This window comes from Pristiophorus japonicus, chromosome 2 (assembly GCF_044704955.1).
Source record: "Pristiophorus japonicus isolate sPriJap1 chromosome 2, sPriJap1.hap1, whole genome shotgun sequence".
In the NCBI taxonomy this organism is placed as follows: domain Eukaryota; kingdom Metazoa; phylum Chordata; class Chondrichthyes; family Pristiophoridae; genus Pristiophorus; species Pristiophorus japonicus.
The window spans coordinates 140,599,676-140,623,156 of NC_091978.1; the positions used below are offsets into that span (position 1 = coordinate 140,599,676).

General features: G+C 44.9%; 1 protein-coding gene across 1 annotated transcript in view; it reads right to left on the minus strand.

The window, feature by feature from the left end:
• Positions 1 to 23,481, minus strand: part of zdhhc2 (zinc finger DHHC-type palmitoyltransferase 2) — a 248,732-nt gene that overhangs the window by 17,970 nt on the left and 207,281 nt on the right. Inside the window, exons 9-11 of the mRNA XM_070862621.1 lie at positions 8,978 to 9,104; positions 5,819 to 5,911; positions 5,365 to 5,480 (exon numbers count right to left, since the gene is read on the minus strand). Coding sequence (XP_070718722.1) covers positions 5,365 to 5,480; positions 5,819 to 5,911; positions 8,978 to 9,104 — 336 coding nt within the window. The remainder of the gene's footprint in view (positions 1 to 5,364; positions 5,481 to 5,818; positions 5,912 to 8,977; positions 9,105 to 23,481) is intronic.

A 23,481-nucleotide genomic window follows, 5' to 3' on the forward strand; every position in this document is an offset into this window, starting at 1 on the left:
TCTGCCATTGCCCATCCACAGTCAACCCCTTAAGTATCATTCGCCAATCTATCCTAGCCAATTCACGCCTCATACCTTCAAAGTTACCCTTCTTTAAGTTCTGGACCATGGTCTCTGAATTAACTGTTTCATTCTCCATCCTAATGCAGAATTCCATCATATTATGGTCACTCTTCCCCAAGGGGCCTCGCACAATGAGATTGCTAATTAATCCTCTCTCATTACACAACACCCAGTCTAAGATGGCCTCCCCCCTAGTTGGTTCCTCGACATATTGGTCTAGGAATAGCAGGATAGTTAAGATGAATACGTGGCTTGAGGAATGGTGCAAGAGGGAGGAATTCAAATTCCTGGGACATTGGAACTGGTTCTGGGGGAGGTGGGACCAGTATAAACCGGACAGTCTGCACCTGGGCAGGACCGGAACCGATGTCCTCGGGAGAGTGTTTGCTAATGCTGTTGGATAGGGTTTAAACTAATATGGCAGGGGGGTGGGAATCTATGCAGGGAGACAGACGGAAGTAAAATGGGAGCAGAAGCAAAAGGTAGAAAGGAAAAGCAAAGTGGAGGGCAGAGAAATCAAAGGCAAAAATCAAAAATTACAACATAATTCTAAAAGGACAAAGAGTGTTAAAAAAACAAGCCTGAAGGCTCTGTGTCTCAATGCGAGGAGCATTCGTAATAAGGTGGATGATTTAACTGTGCAGATAGCTGTTAATGGATATGATGTAATTGGGATTACGGAGACATGGCTCCAGGGTGACCAAGGCTGGGAACTCAACATCCTGGGGTATTCAACATTCAGGAAGGATAGACAGAAAGGAAAAGGAGGTGGGGTAGCATTGCTGGTTAAAGAGGGGATTAACGCAATAGTAAGGAAGGACATTAGCTTAGATGATGTAGAATCTGTATGGGTGGAGCTGCGGAACACCAAAGGGCAGAAAATGCTAGTGGGAGTTGTGTACAGACCACCAAACAGTAGTAGTAAGGTTGGGGATGGCATCAAACAGGAAATTAGGGATGCGTAGAATAAAGATACAGCAGTTATCATGAGAATTGTGAACCTGTGGAATTCTCCACCACAGAAAGTTGTTGAGGCCAGTTCGTTAGATATATTCAAAAGGGAGTTAGGTGTGGCCCTTACGGCTAAAGGGATCAAGGGGTATGAAGAGAAAGCAAGAATGGGATACTGAAGTTGCATGATCAGCCATGATCATATTGAATGGTGGTGCAGGCTCGAAGGGCCAAATGGCCTACATCTGCACCTATTTTCTATGTTTCTATGTTTGCTACGCATGGTCTGCCTGACATTGTTGTGAGCGACAACGGATCTTGCTTCACCAATATGGAGTTTCAAGAGTTCATGAAACTCAATGGTATCAAACATGTGAGGTCAGCATCCTTCAAACCCGCATCCAATGGACAAGCAGAGCGTGCGGTCCAAACCATCAAGCAGAGTATGAAACGTGTAACTCAAGGCTCACTGCAAACTCGCTTGTCACGCATATTGCTTAGTTACAGGACAAGACCCAATACGCTTACCGGAGTCTCCCCTGCTGAACTATTGATGAAGAGAGGTCTCAAGACCAGGCTCTCTCTTGTCCATCTTGACTTGAATAATTTTGTCGAATACAGATGTCAAAGTCAGCAAGGGTATCATGATCGCGCGACTGTGTCACGCGACATTTCTATCAATGATCCTGTGCATGTACTGAATTATGGTCAAGGTCCCAAATGGATCGCCGGTACTGTTACGGCCAAGGAGGGTAACAGAGTGTTTATCGTTAAACTCAAGAATGGGCAGACATGCAGGAAACATGTTGATCAGATAAAGCTGCAGCACACGGATGAACCGGAACAGTCTGAGGAAGACACAATCAGTGACCAACCAATCTACCCTCAGTCATCAGAGGACTCCGCTGTCATCAATGAATCTGGACTTTCAATCACTGACATGGTCAATGAATCTGGGCTTTTAATCCATGACGTGGTCATTGCCAGTCCCATCAGATCGGCTACCCAGTCATAACAGATTCAGAACACTCGCCCAACGCTGGAGTTGAACTGAGAGGTACAACTCAGGAGCGGAAAACCCCGGACCATCTCAATTTGTAAAAAGACGGTTACTAATATCTTAAAGAGGGATATTGTCATGTATGTATGCTGGGTTTACTAGCCACTAGGTGGCGCCATTGTCGGAGGTCATTAGGCTGTGCGCACATGTGAGTGGCCCAGGCTTAAAAGGCCAGCCAGCTTGTAACGTAATCACTTTGGGCCCGACTAAAGCTTTTACCTGTTTGGAGTTTACAGTATTCAGTTTATTGAAAAGGAAGACACAAATAACGTTCTGAATGTACGAAGGGACAGTGGGTCTAGTGAGAAGGAGGAACTGAAGGATATCCTTATTAGGCGGGAAATTGTGTTAGGGAAATTGATGAGATTGAAGGCCGATAAATCCCCGGGGCCTGATAGTCTGTATCCAAAAGTACTTAAGGAAGTGGCCCTAGAACTAGTGGATGCATTGGTGATCATTTTCCAACAGTCTATCAACTCTGGATCAGTTCCTATGGACTGGAGGGTAGCTAATGTAACACCACTTTTTAAAAAAGGAGGGAGAGAGAAAGCGGGTAATTATAGACCGGTTAACCTGACATCAGTAGTGGGGAAAAGGTTGGAATCAATCATTAAGGATGAAATAGCAGTGCATTTGGAAAGTAGTGACAGAATCGGGCCAAGTCAGCATGGATTTATGAAAGGGAAATCATGCTTGACGAATCTTCTGGAATTTTTTGAGGATGTAACTAGTAGAGTGGACAAAGGAGAACCAGTGGATGTGGTGTATTTGGACTTTCAAAAGGCTTTTGATAAGGTCCCGCACAAGAGATTGGTGTGCAAAATCAAACCGCATGGTATTGGGGGTAATGTACTGATGTGGATAGAAAACTGGTTGGCAGACAGGAAGCAGAGAGTCGGGATAAACGGGTCCTTTTCAGAATGGCAGGCAGTGACTAGTGGAGTGCCGCAGGGCTCAGTGCTGGGACCCCAGCTCTTTACAATATACATTAACGATTGGATGAAGGAATAGAATGTAATATCTCCAAGTTTGCAGATGACACTAAACTGGGTGGCAGTGTGAGCTGTGAGGGTGATGCTAAGAGGTTGCAGGGTGACTTGGACAGGTTAGGTGAGTGGGCAAATGCATGGAAGATGCAGTATAATGTGGATAAATGTGAGGTTATCCATTTTGGGGGCAAAAACACAAAAGCAGAATATTATCTGAATGGGATTAGGAAAAGGGGAGGTGCAACAAGACCTGGGTGTCATGGTTCATCAGTTATTGAAGGTTGGCATGCAGGTACAGCAGGCAGTGAAGAAGGCAAATGGTATGTTGGTTTTCATAGCTAAGGGATTTGAGTATAGGAGCAGGGAGGTCTTACTGCAGTTGTACAGGGTCTTAGTGAGGCCTCACCTGGAATATTGTGTTCCGTTTTGGTCTCCTTGTCTGAGGAAGGTCGTTCTTTCTATTGAGGGAGTGCAGCGAAGGTTCACCAGACTGATTCCCAGGATGGCAGGACTGACATATGAGGAGAAACTGGATCAACTGGGCCTTTATTCACTGGAGTTTAGAAGGATGAGAGGGGATCTCATAGAAACGTATAAGGTTCTGACGGGACGGGACAGGTTAGATGCGGGTAGAATGTTCTCGATGTTGGGGAAGTCCAGAACCAGGGGACACAGTCTTAGGATAAGGGGTAGGCCATTTAGGACTGAGATGAGGAGAAACTTCTTCACTCAGAGAGTTGTTAACCTGTGGAATTCCCTGCCACAGAGAGTTGTTGATGTCAGTTCATTGGATATATTCAAGGGGGAGTTAGATATGGCCCTTACGGCAAAGGGGATCAAGGGGATGGAGAGAAAGCAGGAAAGGGGTACTGAGGGAATGATCAGCCATGATCTTATTGAATGGTGGTGCAGGCTCGAAGGGCCGAATGGCCTGCTCCTGCACCTATTTTCTATGTTTCTATGTTTCTATTGCATACACAACAGTAGGAAAGGCGAGAGATGTGGATGTGCGATTGAGTAGGTGCAGATGCTTGGTGGGTGAATGTTGTAGGTGTGGTGGTTTGTGCAGTGCGTACTGACTGAGTTTGAGATACTGGTCTGTCGGACCTGTTGAAGCATGTACTCACCTGACTACCCGAGTGAGTTGGTTGAATTTTTTCTGGCACTGCATCAGGCTGCCGAGACCTCCTGTGCCACTTCCTTCCACATTTCCCCGAAGACCTGGGGCAATGGCCTCCTTCTGGCATCCGGCAAGCTACTCCAGCGACCAATGTCTGGTCCGTGAAACTCTTTCCCTGGGAGTGGGATCAGCCATTATGATCAGAGGATTGAGCTGATTGCAGGTCACCTTCACAGCCAGCAATGCTGATAATGAGGACCTGCACAATGATGCAACCTCCCCTTTAAGAGCTGGAAGGAGCCAGTGTGAAAGATCATTCCCGATTGCATTGCACCTGAAATTCATTGTCACTCTGCTGGTAGAGCCCCTTTAGCACCCTACTGAGGTTATTAACGCTTGATTTAGCGCTCCAGTTCTTTCCTGGAGCAGTAACAGGCAATTTAGTGGAAGCTGAGAATCATTACCGTTTGTCGCTAATTTTTCAAACATTTCAAAAATTAGTGCCCCTTTCTCCCCCAGAGACATTTAACAATACTTGATATTTTTTAGGAAAGGAAGTTAGTGTTCCCTACAATGGGGGATCTCAAATGATAGATAATATAACGTGGATTTGGCTTTCCTTATTTTCTTATACCTAAAACAGCAGGCGTACGACACTGCAGGACATTACTGATGCCTAACCAGTAAGCCTGACTCACTAATAGACTTTAGAGTTGTAGACCTGTCACTAGGAGCTGGAAATCTTCCGAAATAGCTTCAGATAACTGTAATAAGAGCCAAAGTAGCTTTCAAAAAAATGCAATTAAGCAAGGTAGCTGTTTCAGGTTTTCCTTTTTGTGTAAAATATAAAATATAATCATAACATGTAATATAGTTATTTGCACCCCAATAGTTGCCAAAGTTAGTAATTTTTTTGCAATGATCTGCTTTCGTAAATTTAACTTTCCATATGATACAAAAATGTCTGACCCTGTAGTACTTTGCCTTTGAAGTCCCTCATACAGTATTCCTGTGTGTATAAACTGCAATCAGTTTATTCAATTGAGCAATGGATCAGAAGTGCATCAGGAAATCTCTATAAAAGAATTGCAATTGTCCCAGTATTTTTTGTTTCAAACCAATATTATGTGCATTTAGTTTCTGTGAAGTTAGTTAAATTGTAAAATGTTCCAAATACTCACCAAGCTTGCCTTTTTCATCATCAGAAGCTCCTTCAGACCACGTCTGGCCGCTACCCAACAGGTGGTTCTGGGACTCTCGTAAAGGTTTGGCAGGAAATGGATGCCCTTCAGCAATACTGTGAACCAGGTAATTCAAGAATTAGTTAATTGCGTGGTAACTCCCTCGAATCAGTCTCCAGGGTTTTGCACAACCCCAGCCACTCAGTAAATCTCACTCACTACTACAATGTACCATGTGTACTATACCATGAACTATATACTATGAAAGTAATATAAGTTAATGTGCTGCAATCAAAGAACTGCATAAAATAATCTTACAAAATGGTGATTCAAATCGAAGTTAGAAAACACAAAGACAAATATTTATTTGTGCTTATTAAAAAAATCATCCAGTTATGCATAAAATCAAATATTTTTACATTGAAAAGCATGGTAATAAATAAATAATAATTACTTTTTGGCAGTTGAGTTGTGAGCAGATGGAGTGGAGGGTTGCTCTGGATCCTGATTCACCAAACATGTTGGGAAGGAACAACCATCACCCAGACTGCATATAAAAAAAGTTCTCATTTTATTTTTTTTTTCATTATAAAATACATGCAGTAATCTAGCTTAGTGTCAGTGTTGGAATATAGTGCATTATCTTGATATTTTTGCTGTAATACTCCCTTTAACAAATGAATAAGCAGTGTGTTTATTCTTTAGTGAATAAATATAACTCAGTAAGTAAGTGCAACCATACAGACCAGAAAGGTCCCAGGTCCAATGATGGTGAGTTCACCGATCGTGTTTGACTGGAAATGCAGGAGAGCTTGAAATGCCAACTTTCGCGTATCTTCAATCCGTGCTCTTGGTGTGCAAGATTCTGTGCTGGGAGGCTTGTCATGCAAAATTACCCCTAAATCACTAGCTGGCTTGCGGTGGAGTTGCCTCGCTGATGGTTCTGGAGAAATGTTAATTTCAGACTCTCCAATTGTATAACGATTAGGGTGCTTAGTGTTTCTTTCAAATCAATAAAACCTAACAGTAAACTTTTTGCCTGCACACACCCAATGTGGAGCTTTGCCCACTAGGAGTGCATATCTGGGAACTGAATACACAGCCCTCGATTTTCTGTTCATTAAAATTCGTTGCTAGAAAATTGTGGGCTACACTTCTGTGATTCTCCAATATAAGTTGCACTAGGACTGTAATGTATTTGTTTCATGGGTTCTTTGCTTAAAAATTTATAGCAACACATTGCTATTAAGAACTAGTTGGTTTATTAACAAAGGTTTAGCAATCACACTACACACTATCAGTTCATCCGTTAGGCTCACAACTGCATGCCTCATTGTGGATGATCTAGACCCAACTGACTGGGGTTTTATTGAGTCTTGTGAACTTCACGGGGCCGAAATTGCCCCCCACCGGAAACGGGGTGCTCCCACCCCGTTTTGTGTGTTTTCATCGCCGCGGTGGTTGAGGTCGCCTCTTGAGCAAAATTCCCTTAAAGGGGAGAGCCTTCGTGATTTTAAATCTTCAGTCCACTGGGCTACTAGGGAGGGTTTCGGCTGGGCCAGCAGCCTGGCAACCAAGAGGGGTTGCGGCTTCCTGTTGGCAGCTCAGCCGAACCCGGGGGCATAATTGTTGGGCTGACATGGCAGTCGGCCGACAAATAAAAACATGGTGGCAACAGCAGTAGGTCCTCCCCTTTAAGGGGAGCCGCACAGCCATTGCAGAAGGCCACAGCCTCACTGGATCCCCGGGGAAAACCTTGTTTTTGCACCACCGGGTGGGCTGAAGATTTTCAGAGCGGAATTTCGCCATCGGGGTGGTGTAGATTGGCAGTGTGCACGGAGATGACGCGCTTATCACGGATCGGCAGGAGCGGAACGGTAGGCGGGGTATCGGGGCACCACCGAGAAACCTCGGAAGGGCAATTGGGCTATCAACGGCCATTCCATGAAAAGCCAGCGGCCACTCTAATTCCGCAGCGTGGCCGCCAATTTGCAGTGGTAACAGGCCTGAAGGAGAGGGGCAATTTTGGCCCCCACGTGTCTGGCTAAGCCACTCACAATGCAGCAGCTCTACAAACCTGTGAGCATACTCACCGGTGCATATATTATAAGGACCATGCAAGTGGAAAATGTAGCCTCTAATAATTACTTGGAGAAGGGAGTCTTGTTGTTATGCTCTCGAGGCAGCAAGGTCTTAACTCTGGATTTAAACTACCACAAGTTTAACTAAACTTGTAAAAGTCAATTTTCCAAATTTGCACACCCAGCATGGAGCCTTGTCCAATGGGAGCTCATGTCGAGAAATCACTGGCGCACTCAGTGATTTCTTCCATTCACATCAGAACTACACATCCTCAATCTCTTATGTTTGTCTGTCTTGCAAAAATGGTAGCAGTAACATATGCCAAGGTTTTTTTTAATGCAAATCCTTAGTGCTGTGGTGAGAAAACTGTTATCCATAGAGTGAAACAAGAAGATGTCTAGACTTTGTAAACTGTCACTTTGGAAAAGTACAGTGCAAGCAGAGGGATGTTATGTTATGTAATTATGTTTATGCTCGCTAATTGTCACCTTGTAGTGAATGGCTGCTAGGCAAGGGGTTGAAGGGGAGAGGTGCAGGGCACCAGAAAGAAAGGAACTCTTTTACTTTCTTTCTCTATGGGATTATAGTCCTAATTTCTGCCAAATCATTCACTGTCTCCCACTTTGTTGTTACCTCTGGCACAAAGGCATTGATTTTAGCTCCTGACATGAACTCCAGTCATTTGCCACAGACTGCAACCCCTTCCCCAGCCAATAGCTCAGGCTGAACCCTTGGTGACCCATTTGATCTAGAGCTATGCTTTAAACCTCATTCCCAATCCATTATTAAGGCCACTTATTTCCACCTGTGAAACATCATCTGTCTCTGGCCCTATTTTGTCACACTGTATCCCTGTTTATCCAAGGTCCTTCTTGCCAGCCTCCCTCCACAAACACCAACTTGTTCAAAACTCAGCCAGCAGTACCCATTCCTACAGTAAGTCCATCACCCCCATTCTCACTGATCTACATCGGCTCCTATCGCCCAACAAACTGAATTAAAATCATCTTCAAATCCATCTATAGCCCCAACCCACCCTATCCGTGCAACTTTGTTTCTCCATCTCTGGTCTTCTGTGCATCCCTCACTCCCGCCTCCTTCATATCAGTGGCAGTGTTTCCATCTACCTACCCTAACACTCTCTGGAATTCTCTCCCTAAACCTCTCTACCTCTTAATTTCCCCCTTGCATATTTAAAATCTTTTTTCAAATCCATCTCTTCAATGAAGCTATTGGTCACCTCTTCTAACTCTCTCACCTAGGCTCGGCTTTAATTTCCTTTGTTGCCATGGAATGTTTTCTATAATGATGGCATGTTATGTGATTGTGTCATTCTTTAATGGAAGTCTACAGCAAAATATTAAACCAAAACTAACAGACATAATAAATAGATTGTAAAGAAACTTTCAACTTCTCAGAAAAGATTAAGATTCACTGCAGTTTTAAAGTGTTCTTTTACATGGTAATACAGAATTCATTCTGAATGAGTATGCTCTAGCGAGGTATGGGAACTCAGAAAAATGAGCTGTACCTTGTAAAGACAGGTAGCAACCAGTACTTCTTCTCATCTCCAAATACCTGCTTCATATTTTTGCTGCACCCCAAGCTAAACCCATTCTTGTCTGGCCCATGTCGAAACACAGGTGCTCTGAAGGCCTCTGAAACAGAATATAGTTATTTATTGTATTTGAATTGTTTTTAAAAAAAGTAAAATATTTCCATTCTTTTAATTTTGTCACTTGGAACTCAATCCCTGGTACTCCGAAGTTTAACTGTGGAATTAACTATCATAAGACCACAAGAGAGATACAGTGAAGGAAGGACATTTGACTCATCTTTGTACATCGATCCAGAAATAAACTACAGTCACCTATCACAGCATCTAACCGTTTCTTAAGTCAGTCCAGGGATCTTACCTCAGTTACCTTGTCTTACTAGCTTTGTAACAACAGTCTTAAATTTTTTTTGTTACAGTAACAATAACAACAGTAATCATTAGGGGTGGAAATTTGGTCGTGCCTCTGTTGGGGCGGTAACATAGGCGGAGCGGTACTTTTAGTATCTTGAAAAAGTTTGCGCCTCCCGCCGAGAAATTTGTCAGAATTGGATGAAGAGTTGAAGGGGGCGCTAAATCAGCCGCTACACACCTGACCTTGGTAGCGCTAAATTTTGCCGAACCATTATGCATGCTCCGAACTCCGATCCCAGGAATAGCAGAGTCTTAAAGGTGCGGTAAGGTTGAGGAAGAGCAGTAGGCGTGCGGAGGGGGGGGGGGGGGGGGGCGGTGAGGCAGAGGAGTAGGAAATGCCTGCGTAAGACACAATGAGCAAAATGTCTCCCCTATGGGACCACTGTAGAAATGTTATGAAGTCTCGTCATCCTTTGTGTTGTTTGAAGGAGTGGGTGCTCCATTTAGTTTTATTTGAGGGTCTGGCACATCTGTAGATATTTTATGAAGTATCATATTTTTTTGCCTTCTTTGAAGGGACGGGTGCTCCATTTTGTTTTATTTACGGGTGTGAGATTTTTTGGGGTTGTTTGAGGAATGTGTGAAAAGAAACTGTTACTTTGACTGTCTCCTTCAGCCTCTGTTGTGTGACTGCGAACTTGTGATGGAATGTGACATTATCGTGGCACATTGTGCAGTCATTATTAGCTGCAACCCTCAGCTCCCTCCATTTAAGCAAACGATGCCTTATGAGCCACCACCAAATAGCCCGAGCGCCGCCAACATTTTCACGCTGCCTCCTCCGTGGCTGCTGCTGGTCCTGGTCGTCTTGCTAGACATTCGGGGCGTCGTCAGGCTCCTGTTCCACTTCCTCATCCTCCTCCCCCTCCTCCTCCTCCAGAGGTAGGCCTGCGATCCCCACTGTCAAGGCCTGGGGCCCTCATGATGGCCAAGTTGTGCAGCATGCAGCACACCACAATAAATAGTGAGACCTGTTGAGGGGAATATTGAAGGCTGCCTCCAGAGTGGTCCAGGCATTGGAATCTCTGCTTCAGCAGCCCTATTGTTTGCTCTATGATTTTGCAGGTGACGGCATGTCTCTCAGTGCAGCATTCCTCCGGCTCTGTGGTGGGATTGCGGAGCGCGTTCAATAGCCAGGTGTCCAGGCTGTATGCCTTGTCCCCGAGCAGCCAGCGTCAGCCTTCCCGTGGTGGCTGACACAGTCGAGGCACAGCGCTCTCCCGCAGGATAAACGCATCATGTGCATTTCCAGGATAGTGAGCATTCACTGTGAGGATGCGCTGCGTGTGGTCACAAACCAGCTGCACATTTAGGGAGTGGTGTCCTTTTCTGTTTCTGAAGACTTCTGCATTCTGGAAATCTGCATGCAGTCAATTGCTCCTTGCACCCTCGGGAAGGCCGCTATGTTGGCAAATCCATATGCGCACTCATCCTGTTTCTACCGGGAAGGTAATGAAGTCCATTCTATGTGTGTAGAGAGCCTGTGTGACGCTGCAGATGCAGCGATGTGCTGTGAATTGTGAGATGCTGCATATGTCTTCTGGTGCAGCCTGGAAGGAGCTGAAAGCATAGAAGGTGAGTGCCACCGTGACCTTCACTGTGACGGGCAGCACAGTCCTGGTGCCGATGTGAGGCTGCAGGTCTTCCTGCAGGAGATGGCATATCTCTATAACTACAAAGCTCCTTGGACAGGTCCAGGTATGAGCTTTGCCACTGGTAAGGCCTCCTGCCCCGATGTCTAGGAGCTCTCCTCCTTTGGCCGCCGACACGTGCAACAGCCCTTCTCTCTTCACGTCGCCTTGCTAGAGCATGTACAATGCAATGATGGCGAATTAGTAATGCCCCCATTAAAGTTTTCCAAATGTCTTTTTCTCAAGCTGAACTGTTATGTCTATCTGCCGCTACAAACACGGATGTTATGTCTATCTGCCGCTACAAACACGGAGGCTCACGCATCCTGCTCTGTATAAACGTTGCACTGACTCTGACCTCCAAGGGAAGCGCTTCCTCATCCCTTTAAGTAGCCACCAGTTAACGACTCTGGAAGCCTGTACCAACTACTTTTTAGTCGTGATTATTGGTGGGTTCTAAATGAGGTAGCCGCGCCTGATTCAGCGAGTGGGGTGCAAGCATGGGCGTCGCACCAGGTCTGACATCACGATCGGACTGGTAGTCAGCAGCCAGGCACTAGCGATTTGTGCCCCCTGTAAACCTCGACTGAATTTTCCGTTGGGGTGCTAAAAGCTGTGCGCCCAGTAGGTAAGCTTAAACTTTACAGTTCAATGTTAGATCTGAGCAGCAGTTGGAGGGAATTAGTGGAAATACCTTGACTACATTTCCTCCCAGCCGCTTCCTGTAAGGACTCTATTGTATTCTCCCAGTTTCTCCATCTTCATCGCAACTGTTCTGACGATGACACCTACCATGCCAGTGCTTCCTTTTTTCTTAACAGAGGATCTCCTCCACTGTGTCATTCCATTTGCTGCACTTCTGCTCTCACCCTTTCCCTTTCCTCCCAGAACCACAATAGGATTCCCCATGTCTTCACTTTCCACCCGACCAGCCTCCACATTCAATGGATCATCCTCCGCCATTCCCACCATCTCCAGCGTGACGCCACCACCAAACACATCATACCCGGCCCCCTCTTTTCAGCATTCCGAATGGACCGTTCCCTCTGAAACATCCTGGTCCACTCCTCAATCACGTCAAAACCTCCTCCCCTACCCATGGCACCTTCCTATGCTAGTGCAGGAGATGCAACATCTGCCCCTTTACCTCCTCCCTTTCTACCGTCCAAAGCTCCAAACACTCCTTCCAGGTGAAACAACGAGTATTAATCAACAAATAATAGGAGCTTGTAATAAAAGTAATGCAATAATAGTGGGGGGCTTTAATTTTCATATAGACTCTGAAAATCAAGTTGGCAAAGGTAGGCTGGAGAACGAATTCATAGAATATATTTAAGACAATTTCCTCGAACAATACATTGTAGAACCAACCAGGGCACAGACTATTAGTATCATAAAAATTTACAGCACGAAAGAAGGCCATTTCATCCCATTGTGTCCGCCACCAAGAGCTATCTAGCCTAATCCCACTTTCCAGCTCTTGGTCCGTAGCCCTGTAGGTTACGGCACTTTAAGTGCACATCTTTTAAATGTGGTGAGGGTTTCTGCCTCTACCACCCTTTCAGGCAGTGAGTTCCAGATACCCTCAAATGTCCTCTAAACCTCCCCCCAATTACTTTAAATCTATGCCCCCTGGTCGTTGACCCCTCTGCCAAGGGAAAGGGTACTTCCTATCCACTCTATCCAGGCCCCTCATAATTTTATGCACTTCAATCAGGTCTCCCCTTAGCCTCCTCTGTTCCAAAGAAAACAGACCCAGCATCTCCAATCTTTCCTCATAGCCAAAATTCTCCAGTCCAGGCAACATTCTTAGAGGCAACAAATCTCCTCTGCCCCTTTTCCAGTGCAATCACATATTTATGTAATGTGGTGACCAGAACTACACGCAGTACTCCAGCTGCGGCCTAACCAGGGTTTTATACAGTTCAAGCATAACCTCCTTGCTCTTGTAGTCCATGCCTCGACTTATAAAGGCAAGTATTCCATATGCCTTCTTAACCACCTTATCTACTTGGCCTGCTACCATCGGGGATCTGTGGACATGGACCCCAAGGTCCCTTTGTTCCACTACACTTTTCAGTGTCGCACCATTTAATGTGTATTCTCTTGCCTTGTTAGACCTTCCCAAATGCACTACCTCACATTTATCCGGATTGAATTCCATTTGCCATTGTTCTGCCCACCTGACCAGTACATTAATATCTTCCTGCAGTTCGCAGCTTTCTTCTTCATTATCAACCACGCAGCCTATTTTAATGTCATCTGCAAACTTCTTAATCATACCCCCAACATTTAAGTCCAAGTCATTGATATATACCACAAATAGCAAGCAAGGGACCCAGCACTGAGCCCTGCGGAACCCCTCTGGATATAGCCTTCCAGTCACAAAAACACCCATCAACTATCACTCTTTGCTTCCTGCCTCCGAGCCAATTTTGGATCCAACTTGCCACTTTGGCCTGGATCCCATGAGTCTTACTTTTGTGACTAGTCTGCCATGTGGGACCTTATCAAAAGCTTTGCTAAAATCCATATACACTACATCATACGTACTACCTTCATTGACCCTCCTGGTTACCTCCTCAAAAAATTCAATCAAGTTAGTCAGACATGACCTTTCCTTGACAAATCCATGCTGACTGTCCTTGATTAATCGATGGATTTCCAAATAAAGATTTATCCTGTCACTCAGGATTTTTTCCAATAATTTTCCCACCATCGAAGTTAGGCTGACTGGACTGTAATTACTCGGTCTTTCCCTTTCTCCCTTTTTAAACAAAAGTACAAAATTTGCAGTCCTCCAGACCTCTGGTACCACACCTGTAGCCGGAGTGGATTGGAAAATGATGATCAGAGCCTCTGCTAATTCCTCTTTTACTTCTCTTAACAGCCTGGGATACATTTCATCCGGGCCTGGGGATTTATCCACTTTCAAAGCTGCTAAGCCCCTTAATACTTCCTCTCTCACTATGTTTATCTCGTCTAATATTTCACATGCTTCCTCCCTCATTGCAAAGTCTGCATTGCCCCTCTCTTTTGTGAAAACAGATGCAAAGTATTCATTAAGAATCCTACCCACGTCTTCCACGTCCAGACAATTTCCTTTATGGTTTCTAATAGGCCCCACTCTTTCTCTAGTTATCCTCCTGCTCTTAATATATTTATAAAACATCTTTGGGGTTTCCCTGATTTTACTTGCCAACATTCTTTCATGCTCTCTCTTTGCTTTCCTGATATCTTTTTTAAATACATCCCTGCACTTCTTGTACTCCTCTCGAGTTTCTGCAGTGCTGAGTTCCTGGTATCTATCATAAGCTTCCCTTTTTCTCTTCATCTTACCCTGAATGTTCCTTGACATCCAGGGGCTCTAGATTTGTTAGCCCCACCCATTTTTTTAAGGGAACATACTTGCTCTGTACCCTCAGGATCTCCTCCGTGAATGTCTCCCATTGCTTTCAAAAGGCTTTTGACAAGGTCCCACACAAGAGATTGGTGTGCAAAATTAAAGCACATGGTATTGGGTGTAATGTATTGATGTGGATAGAGAACTGGTTGGCAGACAGGAAGCAGAGAGTAGGAATAAACGGGTCCTTTTCAGAATGGCAGACAGTGACTAGTGGGGTACCGCAAGGTTCAGTTCTGGGACCCCAGCTATTTACAATATACATTAATGATTTGGACGAAGGAATTTAATGTAATATCTCCAAGTTTGCAGATGACAATAAGATACTGGCAGTGTGAGCTGTGACGAGAATGCTAAGAGACTGCAGGGTGACTTGGGACAGGTCAGGTGAGTGGGCAAATGCATGGCAAATGCAGTATAATGTAGATAAATGTGAGGTTATCCACTTTGGTGGCAAAAACAGGAAAGCAGAATATTATCTGAATGGTGACAGATTAGAAAAAGGGGAGGTGCAACGAGACCTGGGCATTATGATACATCAGTCATTGAAAGTTGGCATGCAGGTACAGCAGGCGGTGAAGAAAGCAAATGGCATGTTGGCCTTCATAGCGAGAGGATTTGAGTATAGGAGCAGGGAAGTCTTACTGCAGTTGTACAGGACCTTGGTGAGGCCACACCTTGAATATTGTGTACAATTTTGGTCTCCTAATATGAGGAAGGACATTATTACTATTGAGGGAGTGCAGCGAAGGTTCACCAGACTGATGCCTGGGATGGCAGGACTGACATATGAAGAAAGACTGGATTGACTTGGCTTATATTCATTAGAATTTAGAAGAATGAGAGGGGATCTCAGAGAAACATATAAAATTCTGACGGGATTGGACAGGTTAGATGCAGGAAGAATGTTCCCGATGTTGGGGAAGTGCAGAACCAGGGGTCACACTCTAAGGATAAGGGGTAAGCCATTTAGGACCGAGATGAGGAGAAACTTTTTCACTCAGAGAATTGTGAACCTGTGGAATTCTCTACCACAGAAAGTTGTTGAGGCCAGTTCATTAGATATGTTCAAAAGGGAGTTAAATGTGGCCCTTACGGCTAAAGGGATCAAGGGGTATGGAGAGAAAGCAGGAATGGGGTACTGAAGTTGCATGATCAACCATGATCATATTGAATGGTGGTGCAGGCTCGAAGGACCGAATGGCCTGCTCCTGCATCTATTTTCTATGTTTCTATGCTCTGACACTGATTTACCATCAAGTAGCCATTCCAAGTCCACTTTGGCCAAATCCCGTCTCAGCTCAGCAAAATTGGCTTTTCGTCAATTGAGAACTTGTTTTCCTGGTCTATCTTTGTCCTTTTCCATAACTACCTTAAATCTTACTGAATTATGATCACTAGCACCAAAATGCTCTCCCACTGATACCACTTCCACCTGCCCCTCTTCATTCCCCAAAACCAAGTCCAGAACCACCCCCTCCCTTGTTGGGCTTGTTACATACTGGCTAAAGAGGTTTTCCTGAATGCATTTTAGGAATTCTGCACCCTCTGTACCATTCACACCACCTTTATCCCCAGTTAATATTAGGATAGTTGAAATCCCCCACTATTACAGCTCTATAATTTTTGCACTTCGCAGCAATTTGCCCACATATTTGTTCTTCTATCTCCCTCTGACTTTTTGGGGATCTATAGTGCACTCCCAGTAGTGTGATTGACCCTTTTTGTTCATTAATTCAACCCATATGGCCTTGTTTGATGCCTCTAACATATCATCCCTTCTCACAGCTGTAATAGTTTACTTAATTAATACTGCGACCTCCCCGCCCTCCTATTTCCCCCCTCTCTATCCCGTCTGAAAACCCTGTAACCAGGAAGGTTGAGCTGCCATACTTGCCCTTCTTTCAGCCATGTCTCAGTAATAGCTATAACATCGTACTCCCAAGTGTCAATCTGTGCTCTCAGTTCATCTGCCTTATTTCCTCTACTCCTTACATTGAAGTATATACTATTTAGTATTGCCAACCTCCCCTGTTGTCTATTTTCCAGCCCTTGTTTCCTCTGTCTTCCAAATTCACTTTCTACTTCTACTTCTCTGCTGCCCAATTTTAGCTTTGCTTCTCTCCCCTCTGAATCTATTCTCCAGTTCTCATCCCCCTGCCAAGCTAGTTTAAACCCTCCCCAACAGCACTAGCAAAACCTCCCGCGAGGATACTGGTCCCAGATCTGTTGAGTTGCAACCCGTCTGGCTTGTACAGGTCCTACTTCCCCCAGAAACGGTCCCAATGCCTCAGGGATCTAAAGCCCTCCCATCTCTCCAGCCACATATTCATCTTCTCTATCCTCCTATTTCTGTACTCACCAATACGTGGCACAGGCAGTAATCCGGAGATTACTACCTTTGTGGGTCCTGCTTTTTAATCTCTCTCCTGGCTCCCTAAACTCTGCCTGCAGGACGTCATCCCTCTGGCTGTTTTCCCTCTCCCCCCAGAATGTCTTGCAGCCACTTGGTGACATCCTTGATCCTGGCATCAGGGAGGCAACATACCATCCTGGAGTCATATCTGAGGCCACAGAAACTTCAGTCTGCTCCCCTGACTATTGAATCCCCTACCACTATTGCTCTTCGATTCTTCTTCCTCCCCCCTCGTGCAGCTGAGCCAACTGTGGTGCCGTGGACTTGGCTCTGGCTGCACTCCCCAGAGGCACCATCGCCTTCACCAGTACTCAGAACAGAATACTGGTTGGAGAGCGAGATAGACTTGGGGGACTCCTGCACTACCTGCCTAGTACTCCTCCTCTGTCTGGTGGTCACCCACTTTCTCTCTGCCTGCACATACGTAAGCTGCAGGGTGACCATCTCCTAAAACGTGCTCACCACAAAATTCTCAGTCTCGCGGATGCACTGCAGTGACTCCAACCATCGCTCAAGCTCCAAATTGTATTGTGTAATGAGACAAGGTAATTAGTAATCTCATCGTAAAGGATCTTCTGGGGAAGAGTGATCAAAATATGACAGAATTTCACATTAAGTTTTGAGTGAAATGGTGTCTTAAACTTAAATAAAAACAATTACATAGGTATGAAGGGTGATTGGGAAATTAGATTAAAAGCTATGATGCTAGATAAGCGGTACCATACATTTAAAGATTTATTCCATAACTCTCAATGAATATACATTCCATTGAGAAATAAAAACGTCATGGGAAAATTGATCCATCCATGGCTAACTAAAAAAATTAAGGATAGTATTAGATTAAAAGAAGAGACTTATAATGTTGTGAAGATTGTAAGCCTAAAGATTGGGAGAGCTTTAGAAACCAGCAAAGGACCAAAAAATTGATAAAACGGTAGAAAATAGAATGAGAGTAAACTAGCAATAATTATAAAAATAGATTGTAAGAGCTTTTCAAGTATGTAAAAAGGAAGAGAGTAGCAAAAGTAAGTGTTGGTGCCTTAGAGGCTGAGACAGGAGAAATTATAATGAGGAACCAAGGGGCTAATGAGAGTGAGGAACTTAAAAGTAAGTAAGATCAGTAGTAAAAAAGTATTTGAGAAACTAAAGGGACTAAAAGCTCACAAATTTCCTGGAACTAATGCCCTACATCCTAGACAGTAGGTAATTTCCAGGTTGGCAGGCTATAACTAGTGGGGTGCCGCAAGGATCGGTGCTTCGGCCTCAGCTATTTGCAATTTATTTTAATGACTTAGATGAAGGAACCGAGTGTAATGTATCCAAGTTTGCTGACGATACAAAGCTAGGTGGGAATGTAAACTGTGAGGAGGACACAAAATGCATGCAAAGGAATATAGACAGGTTAAGTGAGTGGGCAATAGGTGGCAGATGGAGTATAATGTGGGGAAATGTGATCGGTAGGTAGAATAGAAAAACATAATATATTTCAAATGGTGAGAAACTATTAAATTTAGAGATTTAGGTGTCCTTGTACAGGAAAAACAGAGACTTAGCATGCAGTTAAGTCGAATGGTACTATTTAACAATTGCCCTTGTTGGGTGTGTCATGAGATCTTATAGTTCTTTTTGTCGGATAATTGAAAATAGATTGCAAACTGTCATCATGTTCACTTTGTGTTAAGTATTTTGTCTCTTTTTTTCTCATGGCAATGAACTGTTTGCATTTGGTTTGGGCCCTATTTGGAAGCCACACTGCGATATGTGTGTTCACTAGGTCCATGCAGTAGAGTTGATCTCCAGTTGTCTTGGGTAATCCTTACTACTGGACCAAGACCTAGCTCTGTCAAGCCCGCGTGGTGGCTGGTGTGTAACGGCCACCACACGTTAAAAAAATCCACGCACAGGCATCTTCCACCCTTCAAGATGTAGTTCGGGATGTGGAATATTAGGTCCTTCATTGGAACACCTGTGAACTCATCCCTTTTTGGCGTGGAAGCAAGTCATCCTCGCTTCGAGGGACTGCCTATGATGATGATGATGACAGCAAGCAATTAGGAAGGCAAATGGCATGTTGATCTTCATTGCAAGGGGGTTGGAGTACAAGAGTAAGGAAGTCTTGCTAGAAGTGTACAGGACGTTAGTGAGACCACACCTGGAGTACTGTGCACAGTTTTGGTCTCCTTGTCTGAGAAAGAAAATACTTGCCTTAGAGACGGTGCAACGAAGGTTCATTCGATTGATTTCTGGGATGAGAGGGTTGTCCTATAAGGAGAAATTGCGTAGCTTGTGCCTATACCTTCTGGAGTTTAGAAGAATGAGAAATGATCTCATTGAAACATATAAGATTCTGAGGGGGATTGGCAAGGTAGATGCTGAGAGGTTGTTTCCCCTGGCTGGAGAGTCTAGAACTAGGGGGCATAGTGTCAGGATAACGAGTCAGCCATTTAAGACTAAGATGAGGAGGAATTTCTTCACTCAGATGGTTGTGAATCTTTGGTATTCTCTATCTCAAAGGGATGTGGATGCTGAATCGTTGAGTATATTCAAGGCTGAGATTGATAGATTTCTACTCTAGGGGAATCAAGGGATATGGAGATTGTGTGCGAGAAAATGGATTGAGGTCAAAGATCAGCCATGATCTTATTGCATGGGGAAGCAGGCTACTCCTGCTCCTAATTCTTATGTACTTATGTTACTTGTACTTCTTTCAGTTTAGTATACTGTATTCGCTGCTCACGATGCAGTCTCCTCTACATTGGCGAGAACAAATGCAGATTGGGTGACCGCTTTGCGGGACACCTCCATTCAGTCCGCAAGCGTGACCCCGAACTTTCGGTCGTCTGTCATTTTATTTCTCTGCCCCACTTCCACTCTGATCTCCCTGTCTTCGGTATCCTACACTGTTCCAATGAAGCTCAACGTAAGGTCGAGGACAGCATCTCATCTTTCGATGAGACACTTTACAGCCTCCTGAACAACAGTTTCAGATCATAACCTCTGTTCCCATTTTTTTAGACAGCAGCTATTGGTGATGATTCTGCTATTCCCATTTACACCTCCTCTAGATCCTATCTTTTGTTTCTTTATTTAACCATTGTCATTCCTGATGCACCATCATCCCTTTTGTCATTTAATCTCTCCTGCCTTCCACCTTATCACAGACCTTCCATTGTATTCTTTCATCCACTCCCCCTTTCCCTGCCTCTATACTTGCTCAAAACCTGTTATAGCTGTAACTTTTTCCAGTTCTGATGAAAGGTCATCAACTTGAAACATTGGGGGCGAAATTGCCCTTTTTTATAGTCTCATTAGAGCCTCCAGGGGACGCTAATGGGGTGCAATGGGGTTAACACCTGGGGGAAGGGGCCGATAGTGCCCCCGGAGGTTTGGGGGAGGGCGATGTGTCGTTAGCGCCATGCTCTGGAGCCCAGTGCCCCTCCACGGATGCGGGGTGCCTCCGATAGCGCTCCTCCTTCATTGAGGGGCAGAAGGGCCGAATTCTTCCCTGGGAGCGGAAAATCTGGGCTGAGCAATAAATGTCCCGGCCCCGGAAGGATACCGCCTCCAAATGGGGCGCGGGGCAATTTCGCCCCCATTAACTCTGTTTTTCTCTCCACAGATGCTGCCTCACCTGCTGAATATTTCCAGCATTTTCTGTTTTTATTTTAGATTTTTAAATGGTTTTTGATCTGTCAAATGAGGCAAGGCAGAGAGTATTAGGGAGAGAGATCCAGAATGGTTGAAAGCTCTGCCACCAATGATAGTGCATTAATCACAACAAATCATTTGGCTCATTATTTTGGCTGACATAGCACTACAGATGAAAATCATCTCAGCCACTGCATTTTTGTCACAGTTAGAAAATAAGAGACCTTTTTCCTCTGCCTACATATCAAGTAGCAAAAGTCCTTTTGTCCACTGAGGGCGGCCCTGAACATGGAACATTGCTGTAACATTTACTCCCTGTGCTAATTTGATTTTCCTCAAGTGATACTTTACTGAAATATTTTTAAGTGAATAATTTGTCCTGTGAGTTGTCAGCAACATTGAATTACAATTGGCATTACATAAAAAAATCTCACCATTGCTGTATTGTCCACCTACACCTGCTGGAATCAATGGGCCCAAGTTTCGGGCCGCGCCTAAAACGCGCCAGAAAGTGCGCCTAAAAAAAACTTACCTATTCTCCGGCTCCCTGCAGGTCTTCTGCAGCTGGACGCAGCGCAGCACAAGCTGTAAGGGGCGGAGCCAGGTCCCTGCGCTGAAAACAGTGCCGGGATCTCTGCACATACACGCTACAGTGGGCGCGCATGTGCAGTAGCTCCAGGCGCCCAAAACTGTGGGAGGGGCCCGAAGCACGTAGCCCCTAGCCCTGGCCGAATGGCCTCACTGGGGCTGCGTGAATAAGGCTGCCTCCCACCCGACCCAACCTCCGCTCCCCCCCCCACCCCTCCCCCCGGACCTCCGCGACTCTCTCTCCCCCCCACCGACCTCCGCGACTCTTCGCCCCCACCCCCCCGGACCTCCGCGACCCCCCCCCCCCGAGACCCGACGCCATCTACCTGTAAATCCAGCCCGAGGTCTTCGGCCCGGCCGTTCAGCCTCCTTCTCTCCCTCCCCCCCCTCTCTCCTTCCCTCCCTCCCTCCCTCCTCTATCCTTCCCTCCCTCCCTCCTCTCTCCTTCCCTCCCTTCCTCCCTCCCTCCTCTCTCCTTCCCTCCCTCCCTCCTCTCTCCTTCCCTCCCTCCCTCCTCTCTCCTTCCCTCCCTCCCTCCCTCCTCTCTCTTTCCCTCCCTCCCTCCCTCCTCTCACCTTCCCTCCTCTCCTTCCCTCCCTCCTCTCTCCCTCCCTCCCTCCCTCCTCTCTCCCTCCCTCCTCTCTCCTTCCCTCCCTACGTCCTCTCTCCTTCTCCCCCTCTCCCCACTCTTCCCCCTCCTCCCTTCTCCCCCTCCCCCCCTCCCCACCCCACCCCCCTTCTCCCCCTCCCCCTCTCCCCCTCCCACCCCCCCTTCTCCCCCTCCCCTCGCTGTCAGAAACACAGACACTGACAGACAGAGAGTGAGAGACACACACACAGACAGACAGATAGAGACACTGACGGAGACACACTGGGGGGGACCGTCCCAGCACGCTGTTGGAGGATTCCTGGTGCTACAGTCGGTAAGTAGAAAATGTTTTATTTATTGATTTTTTAAAACATTTATTTTTTATTAATTTTTTTTGATTGATTTATTGGTTGATTTATTGATGTATTTATCATTTATTATTGATGATGGCTCTTTATTTGTAAAACTGAAGTGTTTAATGTTTGTAAACTTCCCTTTAAACCCCCCCACCCTCATTCCCTACGCCTAATTTGTAACCTACGCCCGATTTTCTAAAGTGTAGACAAGGTTTTTTCGAACGTACAAAAATCTTCACTTACTCCATTCTAAGTTAGTTTGGAGTAAGTTTTCACTGCCGAAACTTTGAAAACAGGCGTAAGCGCTCTCTTTTGAAAAATAAATTCTGTTCCAAAGTGAAACTGTTCTAACTGACTAGAACTGGAGCAAACTAAATGCCGAGAATTCAAATTTCTAAGATACTCCATTCTAAACCAATTGCTCCAAAAAAACAGGAGCAACTCAGGCCGAAACTTGGCCCCATAATGCTAACACTGGCTAGGTTCAACAAATGAAGCATTTTGCATTACTTATCTATCACATCCAACACTGCAGAATTAACTTTGAATCCAATTTTCCATTAGTACGTCAATGAAGATAATCCCAAGGCAATGTATTTGATATTTTTCAAGTATTTCATCAATTGAATTCTGATTTATTTGATCACATTGGTATGCTATTTACTAAAATGTTTTAAATGAAAAATGTAGCATGTACATATAATATATTATTTACACAATAAATTATGTTGTAAGCATTGCTGCTTTACCCAATGCAAATCACAATGAAATGTTGCAGAAAGTGGTTAAGTGATAAATTACTGATTCAGTTAAAAGGAGATATTCATTTTAAATGTAGAAAAAAGTGTTTAATTTAGAGCCCTTTATTCAGTGATATTTTAAAAATGCTAGGCGGAGGAATAGAATTTGCAAGTTGACAAATGTGTGCATAATGGAGCTTCTGGTGATGTTACTCAGTGTGATCATCACTTGTTGAGAAAGTGACAAAATCCTAATTTATCAACAGCTTAAAATATTTTTTTTGTGCAAAACAACAACTAGCTTTTACAGACCACCTTTAATTTAGAAAAATGTCCCAATGTGTTTGATGCTGTGCTAAGGAACAATTAGGAGGGCTGAACAAAGATGTGGTCAAAGACGTGGGTTTTAAGAAGGATCTTAAAGGAGGAGTGGATGGTGAAGAGGCTCAAGGACAGAATTCCAGAGCATGGGACTTAGGAGGTAAAGGCAGGGCAACCAATGGCGAGGTAAAGGAGGGGAGGAGGTGCAAGAGATGAGAGTCAGAGGAAACGAGAGTTCGGGACTTGGCTGTAGGGCTAGATGAGGTTACATAGGGAGGGGTGAGACCACGAAGGGATTTAAACAAATATATTTAAAAACGATGATGCAAATTTGAGGCACTGGGGATTGTAAGCCAATATAGGCCAATAACGAC